A 14,986-nucleotide genomic window follows, 5' to 3' on the forward strand; every position below is an offset into this window, starting at 1 on the left:
AAGGTGCCTCTGATTCATCTGCTTGAGTCCGATTCAATCAGTTGTGGTGGCCCTGGTCTGAACTTGGTGCCGACATGGCTCCCTGGATTCATACCTGCCGGGGGCCAGCCCCAGCTGGTTATTAGGATATCCTGAAAGATGAGGGGCGTCGGTGGGAAATGAGATCAGAGATACATCAGCTGCTTCAGGAACAGGAGAGAGGCACCTCTACCTCTACCGTGCTCAGGCAGAACTTTATTTTTATAGACTCCTAAGGCTTAGATTATTTTTTATATTTATTCCTTTTTGTTGCACTTGTTTTATTATTGTAGTTATTGTTGTTGTTATTAATGTCATTGTTGGATAGGACAGAGAGAAATGAAGAGAGGATGGAAAGACAGAGAGTGGGAGAGAAAGATAGACACCTGCAGACCTGCTTCACCGCTTGTGAAGCAACTCCCCTGCAGGTAGGGAGCCGGGGGCTCGAACCAGGATCCTTACGCTGGTCCTTGCGCTTTGGGCTACCTGCGCTTAACCCACTGCACTACTGCCCGACTCTCAAGGCTTAGATTATTAAACCAAAGATCACCAAGGCTTTAGTCACTAACAAATAAATCACCAAGGCCTTGATTATTAGTACAAAAATCACCACAGCTTTGGTCACTAATACATAAATCACCAAGGCTTTGATTATTAATACAAAAATCACCAAGTAAAAACAGCATAGGTAAGGAATACCTCCTTCTTCGTGGAACATTCACATTCCAGGGGCACTTTTCTCCCTAGAGATCACATCACAGTTTCTATATCTTTTCTTATTCCTGTACCTGTGTGCTAGGCAGGTGTCCTATTGATTAAGATTAATATTCTACCTGGATATTTATGCCATCCTCTTGTCCCTATGCATCAGGAGCCATGGTTCATAGAAAGTTCAAGCTTGTTATGTTTCTAAGGGCATTAAACAAATTGAGTGGCCCGTACTGAGAAGGCACCAAGGTGGTGCTCACCTGGCCAGCTTCTCCATAAAGTTAAGTTCTCTAACTGGAATCTATCTTTCTTGTATGTTCACACTTTCTTGTATGACCTAGGTTCTTGTGTACTATTCCTGTATAAGGAAGTGGAAGCACAGTGGTGGGTGGTAGATTAAAAGGCCCGTGGTATCTAGGCAGGTACCATAACTTTCCATTTATTAATTATGCTATGTAAGGTGGCCCCTCCACTGTGGGAAGTACCAATCTTTCTCTATATTTTAGGGGGGATTCTAAAGGAAGTGGTGTAGATAAAGGGGAAAACAATTTTTCCTGTTGGAGTCTCCTAAAAAAAATTCTGCATTACTGATATTGCTTGTTCCATTGTGATCAATCTTACATAGTGCGGTGCAGGTTTTGTCATTATTTTTGTTATGGGTCAGGCTCTGAGCCTGGCCACAGGTCAAGATTATCAAGACCACACAAAGCTTAATCCCAAGCCCTATTCATAGCAAAAGGCAGGATGGTTTCAGTTTGGCCTGGAGAGTCTAACCGTGTTGAACTCCCTATGAAGCTGGTATCGTTTCAAACAGCTCACATGGCAGCGTCTGTGCCACATACCCTTGAAGAGAGCTGTGGTATAAGAAGCATCTTTTCTTGGGAGGACGGTGGTCAGGGAGGCAGTGGTTGACATCTCTGGGTGGGGTGAATAAAGCGATCTATATGTGAGATAAGACACCTGATTTTCTACTCACAGCTCTCCTGTTAGCTACCAGGAGATCTGCAGCAAAGCCCAGCCTCTCCATGTTCTCATCTCTAAAATAAAAGACTAGGCTGGGTAATCCCAGGATCCTTCCCAATTTTACATTCAAGCTGCCGCAGAGTGAGCCATGCCAGCCATGCCTGGCCTCCATTTTTAACAGGTTCCCTTAGCCTCTAGATGCCTTCCCCGCCCTTGTCTCAGGTCCCACTCCACTTCTCCAGGCTTGCCAAACCCACTTTGTTTGTTTTTTTTTTGACACCTGAAGACCTGCTTCACTGCCTGTGAAGCGACTCCCCTGCAGGTGGGGAGCTGGGGGCTCAAACCGGGATCCCTACGCCAGTCGTTGTGCATCACGCCATGTGCGCTTAACCCACTACGCTACTGCCCAACTCCCACCAAACCCACTTTGAAGCCTCTTGCAGCCTCACCTTACCTGCACCAGCCCTGACCAATCAATAGCCATGTCCTCTTTCTGAATCGGAAATTTACAACTTGTCTAAGTTCATCATGAAAGAATTCATTGATAATATACTATCTCTGCTACCCACCCACCCACTGTCACCCTCTGCCCCGAACAGGCTCATTTTACACTGATTTACACTGCTGGTGATGACATCTTATTGCCATAACTATTGTGGTGGTCATTTATTGTGTCTTGTTCAATGTCAACATTTACCTGGCTCAGTGAGAAACTTATTTTTATTTTTTTCCCACACACTCACTCATGTAATTCTCTCTTATAACCCTAGGAGGTTTTGTGCTGTTAACAGCTCCATTTCCACATTTTTATTTACAGGAAACTCTGGCCAAAAGAGTAAGTTTACTGGCAATGTGTGTCGAAGGTCTCTAGCTAGTAAGTGTAAAGGCCAGTACTCAAACTTGGTGAGTCTGAGAGTCCATACTCTAAGCCTCTGGGTTCTACTGCCTGCAGAGAACTTGGAAGCTCAGATGCACCTGTACCCTAGAGGTGATTACTTGCATGGAAGGAGCAGACCTGTGAGCACATCTACACGTGTCCATGGGATACTGGATGCTCAGAGAAGTCTCCTCAGCCCCCTCCGCACCCCTCATTTCCCTGATAGAACAAGGCAGCCAGAGTCTGAAGTAAGGAAGTCAGCACTCTTTTCTCTCCAGTGGCTTGTCCCTTCTAAGTATATGAATGGCTGTCTGCCAGGCCCATTTAAAATCTTTTCTAAATTATGCAGAAATTAAATGGGTTTTCACTACAGGGCATGAAGCATAATCTAAGAAGGTCAGACACAGGACCATCCCTCCTTTTTCCCCCTTTTTCTTTGGCTTCTTGTATCTTGTTCTTAAATCCTCTCATCAGATGCTCAGAAAAATCTTTTTCCCGACCAAATGGTATAGACAAGTGAAATGTCTTCTCCTCCCCAAGGCAGGGGGCTGGCAAGCTGACATTCTCTCCAGAGCTGCCCATCTCCTCCAGGGCTCCAGCTCTGTGTGGGCTGTGTTGAGCTGATTCTCTGGGATACTCTGAAGTGCTGTCAAGCTCCCTCCCAGGGGGTCCACCTGCTCTGAAACTGGAACATACCCATCTCTCCCGTGGCAGGAACCACGGACCCCATGGAGTGATTTGTTCTGCCACTTGTGTGATGTACATATTGAATCGAGAGGGAGTATGCAGACAGACAGACATCTGGGTTTGACCAAGAACCTCATGAAGATCTCACTGAGGCCCAGTGGTGGCTCACCTGGTTGAATACACGTCACAGTGTGCAAGAACCTTGGTTTGAGCTCCTGGTCCCCACCTGCAGAGGGAAAACTTTAGGAATGGTAAAGTAGTGCTGCATGTGTCTCTCTCACTGTCTATCACCCTCCCCTCTTAATTTCTGGCTCTTGCTATCCAATACATAAATAAAGAGTTAAAAAAAAAAAAACCAAAACTCTTCTAAACCAGTGTCACCATGGTGGCACATTAGAACAGAGATTGGCTTGGCTAAGCCCAGCACACAGGGATTGGAGTCTCAGGGCTTTGCACATGGTGGCTAGAAGGTGATTGTAAAGGCTGTTGAGGTGCCAGAGACCAGCAGCAGTGTGTGTGTGAGGAGTGGGGAAGGGGAGGGTATAGTACTGTCAGAACCCCCCCAAAAAACTGGAGCTGCAGGGAGAAGGGAAGGAGCACCCCCAAAATCTTTCTCCTTTAGCCCCCTGGGCTCCTACCTAAACCTCCTATTGAAGAATCCAGCTAGAAATCATCCTGCAAGAGCCAACAGGGGCGTTCTCGAGGCCCCCTGGGGTAGAGAGCTGGGGAAAGACAAGCGGGCGTCGAGACAGAGCTGAGTACTCAGTGGATCTGGAGTCAGGTAGACAGGGAATGTCCACTATGATGTCAATATTCATCATGCTTTCTCTCTCTCTCTCTCTCTCTCTTTCTTTTTTTTTTTTAAGATTTTATTTATTTATTAATGAGAAAGACAGGAGAGAGAGAGAGAGAAAGAACCAGACATCACTCTGGTACATGTGCTGCCAGGAATCGAATTCAGGGCCTCATGCTTGAGAGTCCGTAGCCACTGCGCCACCTCCCGGACCACTCATCGTGCTTTCTGATACCTCCTTGCACTGCTAGTCTTCAAGGAGTCATTCAGACATTAAGATCACAACTGTTATCTTCTGAGCACTTATTCTATGCTGGGGAGTTTATACTCATGAGCTCACATGAGATATGATTCGCTTCAATGTGCCAAGAGGGAGTTAAGGATCAGAAAGATTAAGAGACTAGTTCATGCACAACGATTTGGGTTCAAATCCCCCATTCTCTACCTGTGGCACGGGAGAAACTTCACAAGTGGTGGAGCAGTGCTGTAGGTATCTCTCCTTCTATTCCTCTATTCCTCTCTCTCTACCCCCCTCTATCAGTCTAAAAAAAAATTATAGCCTGTAGAAGTACTGGGGTTGTCATTTAGATCAAACCCCAGTGATAAACCTCAGAAAGGAAGAAAAGAAAGAAGGAAATTTAGAAAAATAAAAGAGAGAAATAGGCTCAAAGACAAACAGCAAAACTGGAGTTCCAGCAGAAGTTTATCCATCCCTGAACACTAGCACTTGTCTGCTCTATCTCCTTGCGTCCTTGCTTCTCTTTTTGGAAGCAAAGAGAGCATCTGCTTACCCCCATGCTCATCTGCAGAAGGAGGGCAAAAGAGAAAAGCATATTCTGAGGCCCAGAAGCATGAGGGACTCTGCCTACCCACCCAAGAAGAATAAGTATACCTGCTAGGAAATTATGAAAGCAAAAGTGTGAGCGGAGAGACAAGGATCAGATCATGAGAAGCGGCATTCTGTTCTAAGGGGCACTGGGGAGAGCTGGATGGTTTGGAGGAGAGGACTTCCTCTGTTTGCCTTCTGTCCTCAGTGCTGGTTGGAGAAGGACATATTCTGAGCTTGTGTGTTCAGCTTGATACTGGCTTGAAGTGGAGGTAGTGGAAAGGGGGAATCAGCAAACTAGGAGACAGTGGAAATTCTGTGACATTATTTCCTAGAGGCCCATTCTAGGCTTCTAGGACCCTTACAAAGAATACCTTTGCCTTAAGCAGATAGTCTCAGGGAAGGATTGATTGCCTGTGTGCTCAAGTCTGCATCCCACCGCAAAAAGAAGCTGTTCAAACAGTGATACAGATCAAGGTCATGTCCATCAGTGACAAAAGGTGGCATCCATGTGGTTGCCTATCTTGAAAGAAACCCTACAGGTGTCAGAAAGGTCCCAGGGGTTGGCCCATTGCAAAGAGAACACAGATCGTCTGGGAAGCTGCCTATATTCTCAAGGAACTAAAGACCAACTATGCTTTCCTGACTAGGAGGTACCACTCCTACTGGCAGTTAATCTCAGCACCCTGCAAGAGAATTAAGGGTAGAACTGCTGTCAGTGTGTTTTGAGGAGTGACTAGAATAGAACATCAGTGCACGGGCCTAGACTTAGCTCAACCTAAGTTGTGGGCCTTCTTCCACCACTGCCTGGCTGCGAGTCTCTGGATACATTAGGTTTTAGAGCCGCCATTTCCTTTTCTAAAATTAAATGATAGCGACCATCCAGCAAGCATCTTGTTAGAGAGTAGACAGATGCAGTCCATACCCCCAGCCTTGGCAACAACTAGTCACCAGGAGCAGAGATAGCTTACATTTATTTTTGCCTCTGAACAGTCTCATTTTTTTTAAAGATTTTTATTTATTTATTAATGAGAAAGATAGGAGGAGTGAGAGAAGGAACCAGACATCACTCTGGTACATGTGCTGCCGGGGATTGAACTCAGGACCTCATGCTTGAGAGTCTGATGCTTTATCCACTGCGCCATCTCCCGGACCACACAGTCTCATTTTTTTAAAAGAAACTTTATTTTTAAAATTTTTCTCCTTTTGTTGCTCTTGTTGTTTATCATTGTTGTTATTGCTGCTGTTGTTGCTGGATAGGACAGAGAGAAATCGAGAGAGGAGGGGAAGACAGTGAGGGGGAGAGAAAGATAGACACCTGCAGACCTGCTTCACCGCCTGTGAAGCAACCTCCCTGCAGGAGGGGAGCCGGGGCTCAAACCAGGATCCTGCTACCTTTCTGTGCTCTTTCCGCCATGTGTACTTAACCCCCTGCACTACCACCCAGCTCCCGAAGAGCCTTATTTGATTACCTGTCGTCCAGAGCTCACTACATTCTGAATAAGAAACTACCCCCAACACACACACGACACTTGTCAGGCATGGCTTTGGTGGGCACTGTGGTGATGCGAGCTGACAGTTGGACAGAGGCTGTAAACATACTTAAAATGTGATGTGCTAAGTAGTGCCATAGAGCTTCTTCATGTCTGCATTAAGGGTATGTGTGGGACTCCTGCCGCGTGCCAGGCACCATGCTAGGTAAGGCAGGCAGCCCTCATGGCTCCATAGAGCACATATGCAAGGAGGGAAGACAGGCACCAGTCAAGGAATTATAGGGAAATTGTGGAAAAGTTCAGGGTGTTGGGGAATCCTGAATATTAAGTGGCATGAGGGTCTGCCCTTCCTTAGGAATCTGCTCTAAGGCCTCCACGAGGAAGTCACATTCAACAGGAGGGCCCCAAGTTAGAATGGGCAGGGGTCAATACACAGTGGATAGCGAAGGAGATTATGGAAGGCTCCTGAGAGGTGGAGATGCTTGAGTGGGGCTAGTGGACCCTTCTGGTGCCAGATTGTAATGACCCAAGAGTGGCAGGTGGATGCCTCACCCCAGGGCAAATAAGATCACGATCTCTGTGGTGCCACTGCTCCTACCTCCTACTGTACACACCTCCCAGATCTCTGCCTTTGTAGCCTCCCAGGTGCCTTCCAGAGTGGCCTTGACCTGAGGTGTGGGAAGCCAAGGGACATTCAACAGAGGAAGCAAAACAGGCAAGAAAGAGGGGGTTGGGGACTGAAGGGCCTCTCATCCTGAATGCCAGGATAAGCCATCATCTTTGGAACTGGTGCTGTTACAGCCACCAGGAGGCCATCACAAAGGAGGGGGGAGGACAGGACCAAATATTGCATTTTAAATTCCTCTGAACCCTCTCAGAATAAAAATGACTAAGCCACGGGTCTGGTTGGCTGGAGGGATGTGGTTAATGGGCTTTGGGGGAATAGTCACTGATGAAGACAGCTGCTCCAGGCTCTGGCTCACCCTTTTATTTGCTTTGCTTCACCCCCAGAACACACCGGTGGGGACACCCATCTTCATTGTGAACGCCACAGATCCCGACCTGGGCGCAGGCGGCAGTGTCCTCTACTCCTTCCAGCCCCCCTCCCAGTTCTTCGCCATTGACAGCGCCCGCGGTATCGTGACGGTGACCCGAGAGTTGGACTACGAGACCACACAGGCCTACCAGCTCACCGTCAATGCCACGGTGAGTAGTCCCCGTGGGGCCCCGGCAGGCAGGTGTCTGCCAGACCTCACACTCAGAGAGAGCAACAGGCCTTTGGGATGGTGCCGGCAATAGTAATGCACAGAGTAACAGTGACGCCGGGGTCTCTCCAAGGTTTCATGCTGTGGGTCCCCAACAGTGCACTGAGCATTCAGATGGTTTGTTTCCATTAAACCTCACAACAGTGTTTGTCCCAGGTGCTGTTAAGATGCCCATTTTAGGATAGTGCACACTGCTTTGCCATGTGCGAGCCCAGGGTCGGGGCCAGCCCTATTGCACTGAAGGAAGCTTTGGTACAGTAGTCTCTTTTCCCACCCTCTCTTTGTCTCTCTCTCTCTCTCTCTGTCTTCATTTGGGAAAGAATGAAAAAAAAGAAGGGAAAAGAAAAGAAAAGAAAAGAAAAGAAAAGAAAAGCCTATTTTAGCTGCCTGGGAGGTGGTGTAAGGGAATAGCACAGGATTTGAAAACGTCAAGTCCTGGGTTTGATCCCTGGCACTGCATATGCCAACTGATGGTCTACTTCTATCATTAGTTAATAAATAACTGTTTTAAGTAAAATGTACATCCATTTCACAGATGCCATCAGAGGCATAGGAGCAATTTAGCCCTGTGTCCACGGACCCCTAGCAGCTGTTTTATAACCTCCTTGGACATTGATAATACAGGATATCCTCTCACTGTGTGAGACACAGGACAGAGGTGGCAGCCTGGCCACCTGACCTGACACCACGTGGCATGCAGGAGTCAATGGGGTCCTGACCACTGCTCCCGCTGGGTGACCCGCATACTGTAGAGAATACGTTCTCACACTAAGCACCACGCTGGCTCACCTGGGAATTCCAGGATAAAGTAATTAAGAGAGGGAGAAGAGATAGTAAAAATGATCCCATTAGAGCTGACTTTCTTGGGACTCATACACTGAAAAATAGTGGGGCACAAGTTACCCCAAATCAGGTTTCTGGTACTTAGTTTAGTGCCCTATAGCCACCATAGGATCAAGTCTCCAGAACATCTTAGCTGTTTGACCTTGTCTTCAGCTGTTGGCAAGGGTCTGGGTGGCAGGCAAGCCACACCCCTCGTAGAGCCCTCCTCCTATTCTCCCCTCTTTCTGGCTTCTTGCTACTGCCTCAAAGCAGAGCAGGCTGCCCTGTTGTCCCTTAAACCTCTGTGTGCAGAGCTCAGGCCAAGAGCAAAACAAACTGACTTTTTCAGACCCATTTGCCTGACACATAGCATCCATCCACCCCCTGCCCCATGTCACTACAACAGGAGCCACCATTAAGTGAAATAAGTCAGAAACAGAAGGATGAATATGGGATGATCTCACTCTCAGGAAGAAGTTGAAAAACAAGATCAGAAGAGAAAACACAAGTAGGATCTGAACTGGAGTTGGTATATTGCACCAAAGTAAAAGACTCTTGGGGGGGGGGCGGAGAATACAGGTCCAAAAAGGATGACAGAGGACCTAGTGGGGCTTGTATTATTATATGGAAAACTGGGAAATGTTATGCATGTACAAATTATTGTATTTACTGTCTAATGTAAAAAATAAATAATAAATTAAAAAAATTAAAACAGGAGCCACCAGTAGCTATGGAGTTACACTTGGCAGGTCACAGGACCCAGACCCCAGAGATGCACTGAACAGGATAGAGGACCTGGGATTGAAAGATGGGGCTACCCAGGCTTGTTCAAGGTGCAGAGAGGCTTTCAGAAGCAGCAAAAGGCAGACTTTCTTTGTACCTGCTCCAGTGGCCTTGAGGGAAGACCACTATGGACAGCACCCACGTCCTTTCCTTCTCTGCTGGCTACGTGCTAGCTGCCTGGCTGGCTGTGTGTTCTGCTGTTTGTAAATCTGACTTCTGTCATCATGGAGACTTGCAAGGTTGACATCTGACCTTTTTTAAAAAAATTATTTATTCCCTTTTATTGCCCTTGTTTTATTGTTGTAGTTATTATTGTTGTTGATGTCATTGTTGTTGGCTAGGACAGAGAGAAATGGAGAGAGGAGAGGAAGGCAGAGAGGGGGAGAGAAAGATAGACACCTGCAGACCTGCTTCACCGCCTGTGAAGTGACTCCCCTGCAGGTGGGGAGCCAGGGCTCGAACCAGGATCCTTACGCTGGTCCTTGTGTTTTGTGCCGCGTGCGCATAACCCGCTGCGCTACAGCCCGACTCCCAACATCTGATTTTTGTACACACCGTCCCTTTCCACACTCCCTTGTATCCAAGCATAGTTGTGGTTGCCCCTCCTAGTAACGCTTCTTTTACACACACCTTGGCCCAGAAACATACACATACTCACTCTTTCTCTCGCTATGAACCTGTCCCCAGGGGATAATTTCCATCTACCAAATGACTTCAGACGAGTGGGGAAAGAGGTCAGAGCTGAGGCAGGAATCTGGGTGGCTGAGGCCATCAAGAGGCCTGGGCTCCCTCTGGGATGGTGAAGACAAAGATCAGGATCAGGCCTTTGAGCAATGGAACAGAAAGCCTCTTGGAACTCCCTTTGGAACTGACGATTTTCCCTCATGACCCAAAGTCCCTCTCAGGGCTGGTGCTGTGCCCATTGGCTTCTGGGCATTTTCCTGAGGTTTTTCCGTATGGCATCAAAGAGCTGTGTGGGTTCCCTGTTACTACTATGTGGGTAGTAGGTGGGGAAACATGGGCTCCCCTGAGAACAAGGCACTGAAAGCCTCAGTGACAGCTGGAATCCTGGCAGGTTAGCTCCCCTGCTACATGTGACTACTGCCACCCCTGTGTCCCTGCCTGGAAGTCCTCTGTCCTCTCCTTGGCTGCCCCTGAAGACTCTTCAGAAAGCCCGCCCTCCTGATCTGTAGGACTGACACAGGCACTGGGCACAACACACAGGGAGTGCCTTGCTTCTTTCTCTCTCTTTCTTTCTGTCTTGAACTTTTATAGGACTTAAATTTCCAACCAGCTAGGAGAATTTGCCTGCCTGACCAACCTGTCCAGATTCCTTCTTGGAGTTCCTCTAAATGTCACAGGCCCTGGAGCTCCCCCTGCTGGTTCTACAGTTATTTGACCAATGGAATCCAATGTGCAGAGTTAGAACAGGAGTCCCCTGCAACTCCCTACCTGTGGTCAAAAGGCCTTGCTTTTGAGGAACCCCCCTTCTCCACCATCTTATTTGTTCTCTACTGAAGAGAGGAGACAGGGAGTGGGCACGGAGAGGGACAGTGGTCCCCTCAGTGAAGGAGCTGAGGGCAGCACCCCACCTATCCAATATCAATGGGGGTCAGTCCTGAGGTGGGTTGGGGACAGGGAATCTGCCTTGTGGCTTTGGATCAGCCACCTTTCTCTGGGCCTTAGGGGCCTTAGTTGTGTTTTCCTGCACAGGTCAGAGGTCACAGTGGCTTCTACAGGGTGCTTGTGCTGCTGCGTGCTGTTCTTCCTCCCGCCTGTGCAGAGGGGTATCCGGTGTGTGCATATGCATGTGCATGTCTTCAGCATCACTTAAACTAAGGCTTGTGCTTTCCATCTTCCAAGGATCAAGACAAGACCAGGCCCCTATCCACCCTGGCCAACTTGGCCATCATCATCACGGACGTGCAGGACATGGACCCCGTCTTCATCAACCTGCCTTACAGCACCAACATCTATGAGCACTCTCCTCCGGTAAGACCCTCCCCAGCACTAGTGGGACTCCCCTCAGAGTTTGTGAGGGCTGGGGTCCTTGTTTGATTGAGTAGGCTCTTCCTTGCAGCCCTTACTCCCCCTGGCAGTGACAGGTGTCCCAGCACAGTGAAGGCCCAAGGCCCTCTTCTCACTGCACCCAGATCCCCACCCTCTCATTTTCTCCCCAGAGGGCTGAGTCCCACCGAATAGAATCTTGCTGGTGTAAGTGAAGGGGGGTAGTTCAGAAAGGTTTATGTGAGGTGATAGGAATGCTTGTGGAAAACAAGCCAGGTATAGAGAGTAGATTTGGACTTAGCCAGACTTCCCAATACATCAGTGTAGCCCCATCATGCTCCCCACTGGTCAACTGGTCAGTCTGCCTCATGAAGCCAACCCATGCTGCCCAAGATGGCGGACGTTTGCCCTCCACTCCGTAGATGCTTTTGGACTGGCTCCTTCCCCGCAGCTCATAGCATCAGTCACCCTTCCTAGCTGTTCAGTCTTTAGGTTTTTGTTTTTCTAGCTTTAGGTTTTTATTTTATTTTTTATTATTTTATTGTTGTAATTATTGTTGTTATTGACGTCGTCGTTGTAGGATAGGACAGAGAGAAATGGAGAGAGGAAGGGAAGACACAGAGAAGGAGAGAAAGATAGACACCTGCAGACCTGCTTCACCACCTGTGAAGTGACTCCCCTGCTGGTGGGTAGCCAGGGGCTGGAACCGGGATCCTTACGCTGGTCCTTGCGCTTTATGCCACTGCACTACCTACCACCCGACTCCCAAAGCTCAGGATTTTAAAAGAGACTTCTGATGGGCTGTAATTATGATTTTGTGCCATGTCACAACCTCATAGAGCTGCCCTTGGGCCATGTGCCCACCCTCAGCTGTGGCTGAGGATCTTTGGAAACAAAATGTGCTATCGCCCCCTTGGCAGGTACCAAAGATGGGTAGCTTTGCTCAGTGATGGCCCTGGAAATGCCAGATAACCCTTACTCTGGGACTGCCTGTGATTTTTGTGAAAACTGGGATAAGATGCTTTCTCTAGACCAATAAGTTAGAAAAAGGGGGGGGCTTCCTCTGAGAAGATGGAATTTCTGGACAGGCAGCTTGAGAAACAGCTTTTGTGGGAGGAAAGTGCTACTCCTCCCCTTTGGAATAGACTCAGTGTAGTTAGGGGAAGAATACGGAGCTTTGTGAAGCAATATGGGGTCCTACCTGAGGTACTGGGATGTTGAGGGCTTCCCACACACATCTGCACCTGCCCTTTCTTAACAGTCAAGAGCTCTCAGACAGCTTATCTAACCTCTGCTTCCTTGCTGAATAGGAAGCATAGTTTGGCAGGAATGGTGCCTACTGGGGCATAGGACATCCTGGGTGCTCAGTAGCTGTCTGGGATAAATGAATGGGTAGATGACGGCTTGAATATGGGGGCCAGGCGGTAGCGCAGCAGGTTAAGCACACATGGCACGAAGTGCGCAAATTGGCATTAAGGATCCCGGTTTGAGCCCCTGGCTCCCCACCTGCATGGAGTGTGGGGGGGGTCATTTCACAAGCAATGAAACAGGTCTGCAGGTGTCTGTCTTTCTCTCCCCCCTCTGTCTTCCCCTCCTCTCTCCATTTCTCTCTGTGCTATCCAACAATGAACAACATCAATAGCAATAATAACAATAATAACAACAAAGGCAACAAAATGGGAAAAAATGGCTTCCAGGAGCAGTGGATTCGTAGTGCAGAGATAATCCTGGAGGCAAAGAGTGAGAGAGCGAGAGAGAAAGAAAGAGAGAGAGAGAGAGAGAAAGCACATACTCTAGTCAGACCAGCCCCTCAGCCCCCTGACCTCCTGACTGCTCTCTTTGCCTGTTTTCATCACCAGTCTGCAGTCCATCCATCTGTTGGTTCCCTGCTCACTATCCACCTTTCTGAGATTTCACTCCTGGATTTACACCCACAGCCACAGACATAACCCACTTCCCCTGCACTCTAGTATAACTCTGTGCTGTCTTTTGTTACTTCTTTATAGCTACTCCTATAATGCCCTTTGTCATGAAGGTGTCTGAGTCTCCAGGCCAAGGTAACCTGCTGCCAGTGATTCTTTCAGACCATTATGCTAAGAGTTGCATGAAGAAAAGGTGTGCAGAGCCAACTTGTTGGTGCAGTGAGGCTGGGGTGTTAGCCAGGCAGCCAGAGGAAGTCAGGGCAGGTCTCTACACTACCATGTGCTCACCTTGGCCAAATCCCACGGCCTTGGGGTCTCCTCCTCGCAGGGCAGGTCTCTACACTGCCATGTACTCACCTTGGCCAAATCCCACGGCCTTGGGGTCTCCTCCTCGCAGGGAAGTTGGTTGCTTAGTAATGTCTACAGTGGGCCACCCTTCCCAGATGGCCTTAATGAATGAAGAAATCACTCTTTTTTAAATATATTTATTTATTCAGTGCCTCCAGGGTTATCACTGGGGCTTGGTGCAGGCACTATGAATCCACTGCTCCTGGTAGCCTTTTCCCCTCACCCAGTTTTTATTGGATAGGACAGAGAGAAATTGAAAGCGGAAAGGGGAACAAAGGAGAGACACCTGCAGACCTGCTTTACTGCTTGTGAAGCTTTCCTCCTGCAGGTGGGGAGTGGGAGCTTGAACCCAGATCCTTGTGTGAATCCTTGCGCTTTGTACTACGTGTGTTTAACCGGTTGCACCACCACCCAGCCCGTAGAAAGCACTGTTTAAGATACTGGCTTCTGCTTCCTGAGTCTCCATAGACAGCAACAGGGGTGTTGGTGTAAGTATGCTCTGACACCCTTCAGTTTGTCTTTCTTTCTGGCATCCCTTATCTTAGCAGATGAAATTGAACTAGTGCCCATTTTCATTTTAAATCCACAGACTTCTGAGTTTGTTCATCCATTCAGTCTATGTTCCACTCTTTTTTTTTTTTTGCCTCCAGGGTTATTGTTGGGGCTCAGTGCCTGCACCATGAATCCACTGCTCCTGGAGGCTATTATTTTTCCTTTTGTTGCCCTTGTTTTTTTTTATCATAGTTGTGATTATTATTATTGTTGTTACTGATATCATAGTTGTTGGATAGGACAGAGAGAAATGGAGAGAGGAGGGGAAGACAGAGGGGGAGAGAAAGATAGACACCTGCAGACCTGCTTCACTTCCTGTGAAGTGAACCCCCTGCAGGTGGGGAGCTGAGGGCTTGAATCCTTACTCCGGGATCCTTACTCCAGTCCTTGTGCTTACGCCACATGCACTTAACCCATTGCTCTACTGCCCGGCCTGACTCCCTATGTTCCACTCTTAGTCATCTGCTAAATGTTTACTAAGCCCCTGCTGTGTGAAGGCTCTGTGCTAAGCCACCCTCTGACCTCTCAAGATGCTTTCACAGGCTTCTACTAAGGAGACCTTCAACCTGGCAAATGGGGGACCCTTGCTCGCCCTTCCCTCCTGCTCTCTATATGCTCAGTTTCTTAACACTGAAGCCCAGAGACCTTGAGGTCTCTGCATTGGTCCAGAAAGGCCATTCAAGCTCCTGCATGACAAGCTCACACTCAGCAAGCCAGTCCGGCCCCCTACTTCTTGGGTCATGACCTAGCTGTGGTGAAGCAGACAAGGAAGTTGTGAGTTTTGGACTTGAACCGGTAGTGCTGTAGTTCCCTGTGCACCCACAGAAGTACCTCCATGTGCACATGCCTCTGCCTTTCCTGTCTCCATGTCTCAAAGGAGCATCCCAGTCTCTCTGTCTCTGGTCCAACTTTGCCAGGCTTC

General features: G+C 48.3%; 1 protein-coding gene across 1 annotated transcript in view; it reads left to right on the forward strand.

Annotated features, from left to right (window-relative positions):
- CDH23 (cadherin related 23) overlaps positions 1-14,986 on the forward strand; it is a 505,784-nt gene that overhangs the window by 196,010 nt on the left and 294,788 nt on the right. Inside the window, exons 7-8 of the mRNA XM_060201959.1 lie at positions 7,377-7,571; positions 11,099-11,227. Coding sequence (XP_060057942.1) covers positions 7,377-7,571; positions 11,099-11,227 — 324 coding nt within the window. The remainder of the gene's footprint in view (positions 1-7,376; positions 7,572-11,098; positions 11,228-14,986) is intronic.

The sequence above is a fragment of the Erinaceus europaeus genome, chromosome 1 (assembly GCF_950295315.1).
Source record: "Erinaceus europaeus chromosome 1, mEriEur2.1, whole genome shotgun sequence".
Lineage (NCBI taxonomy): Eukaryota > Metazoa > Chordata > Mammalia > Eulipotyphla > Erinaceidae > Erinaceus > Erinaceus europaeus.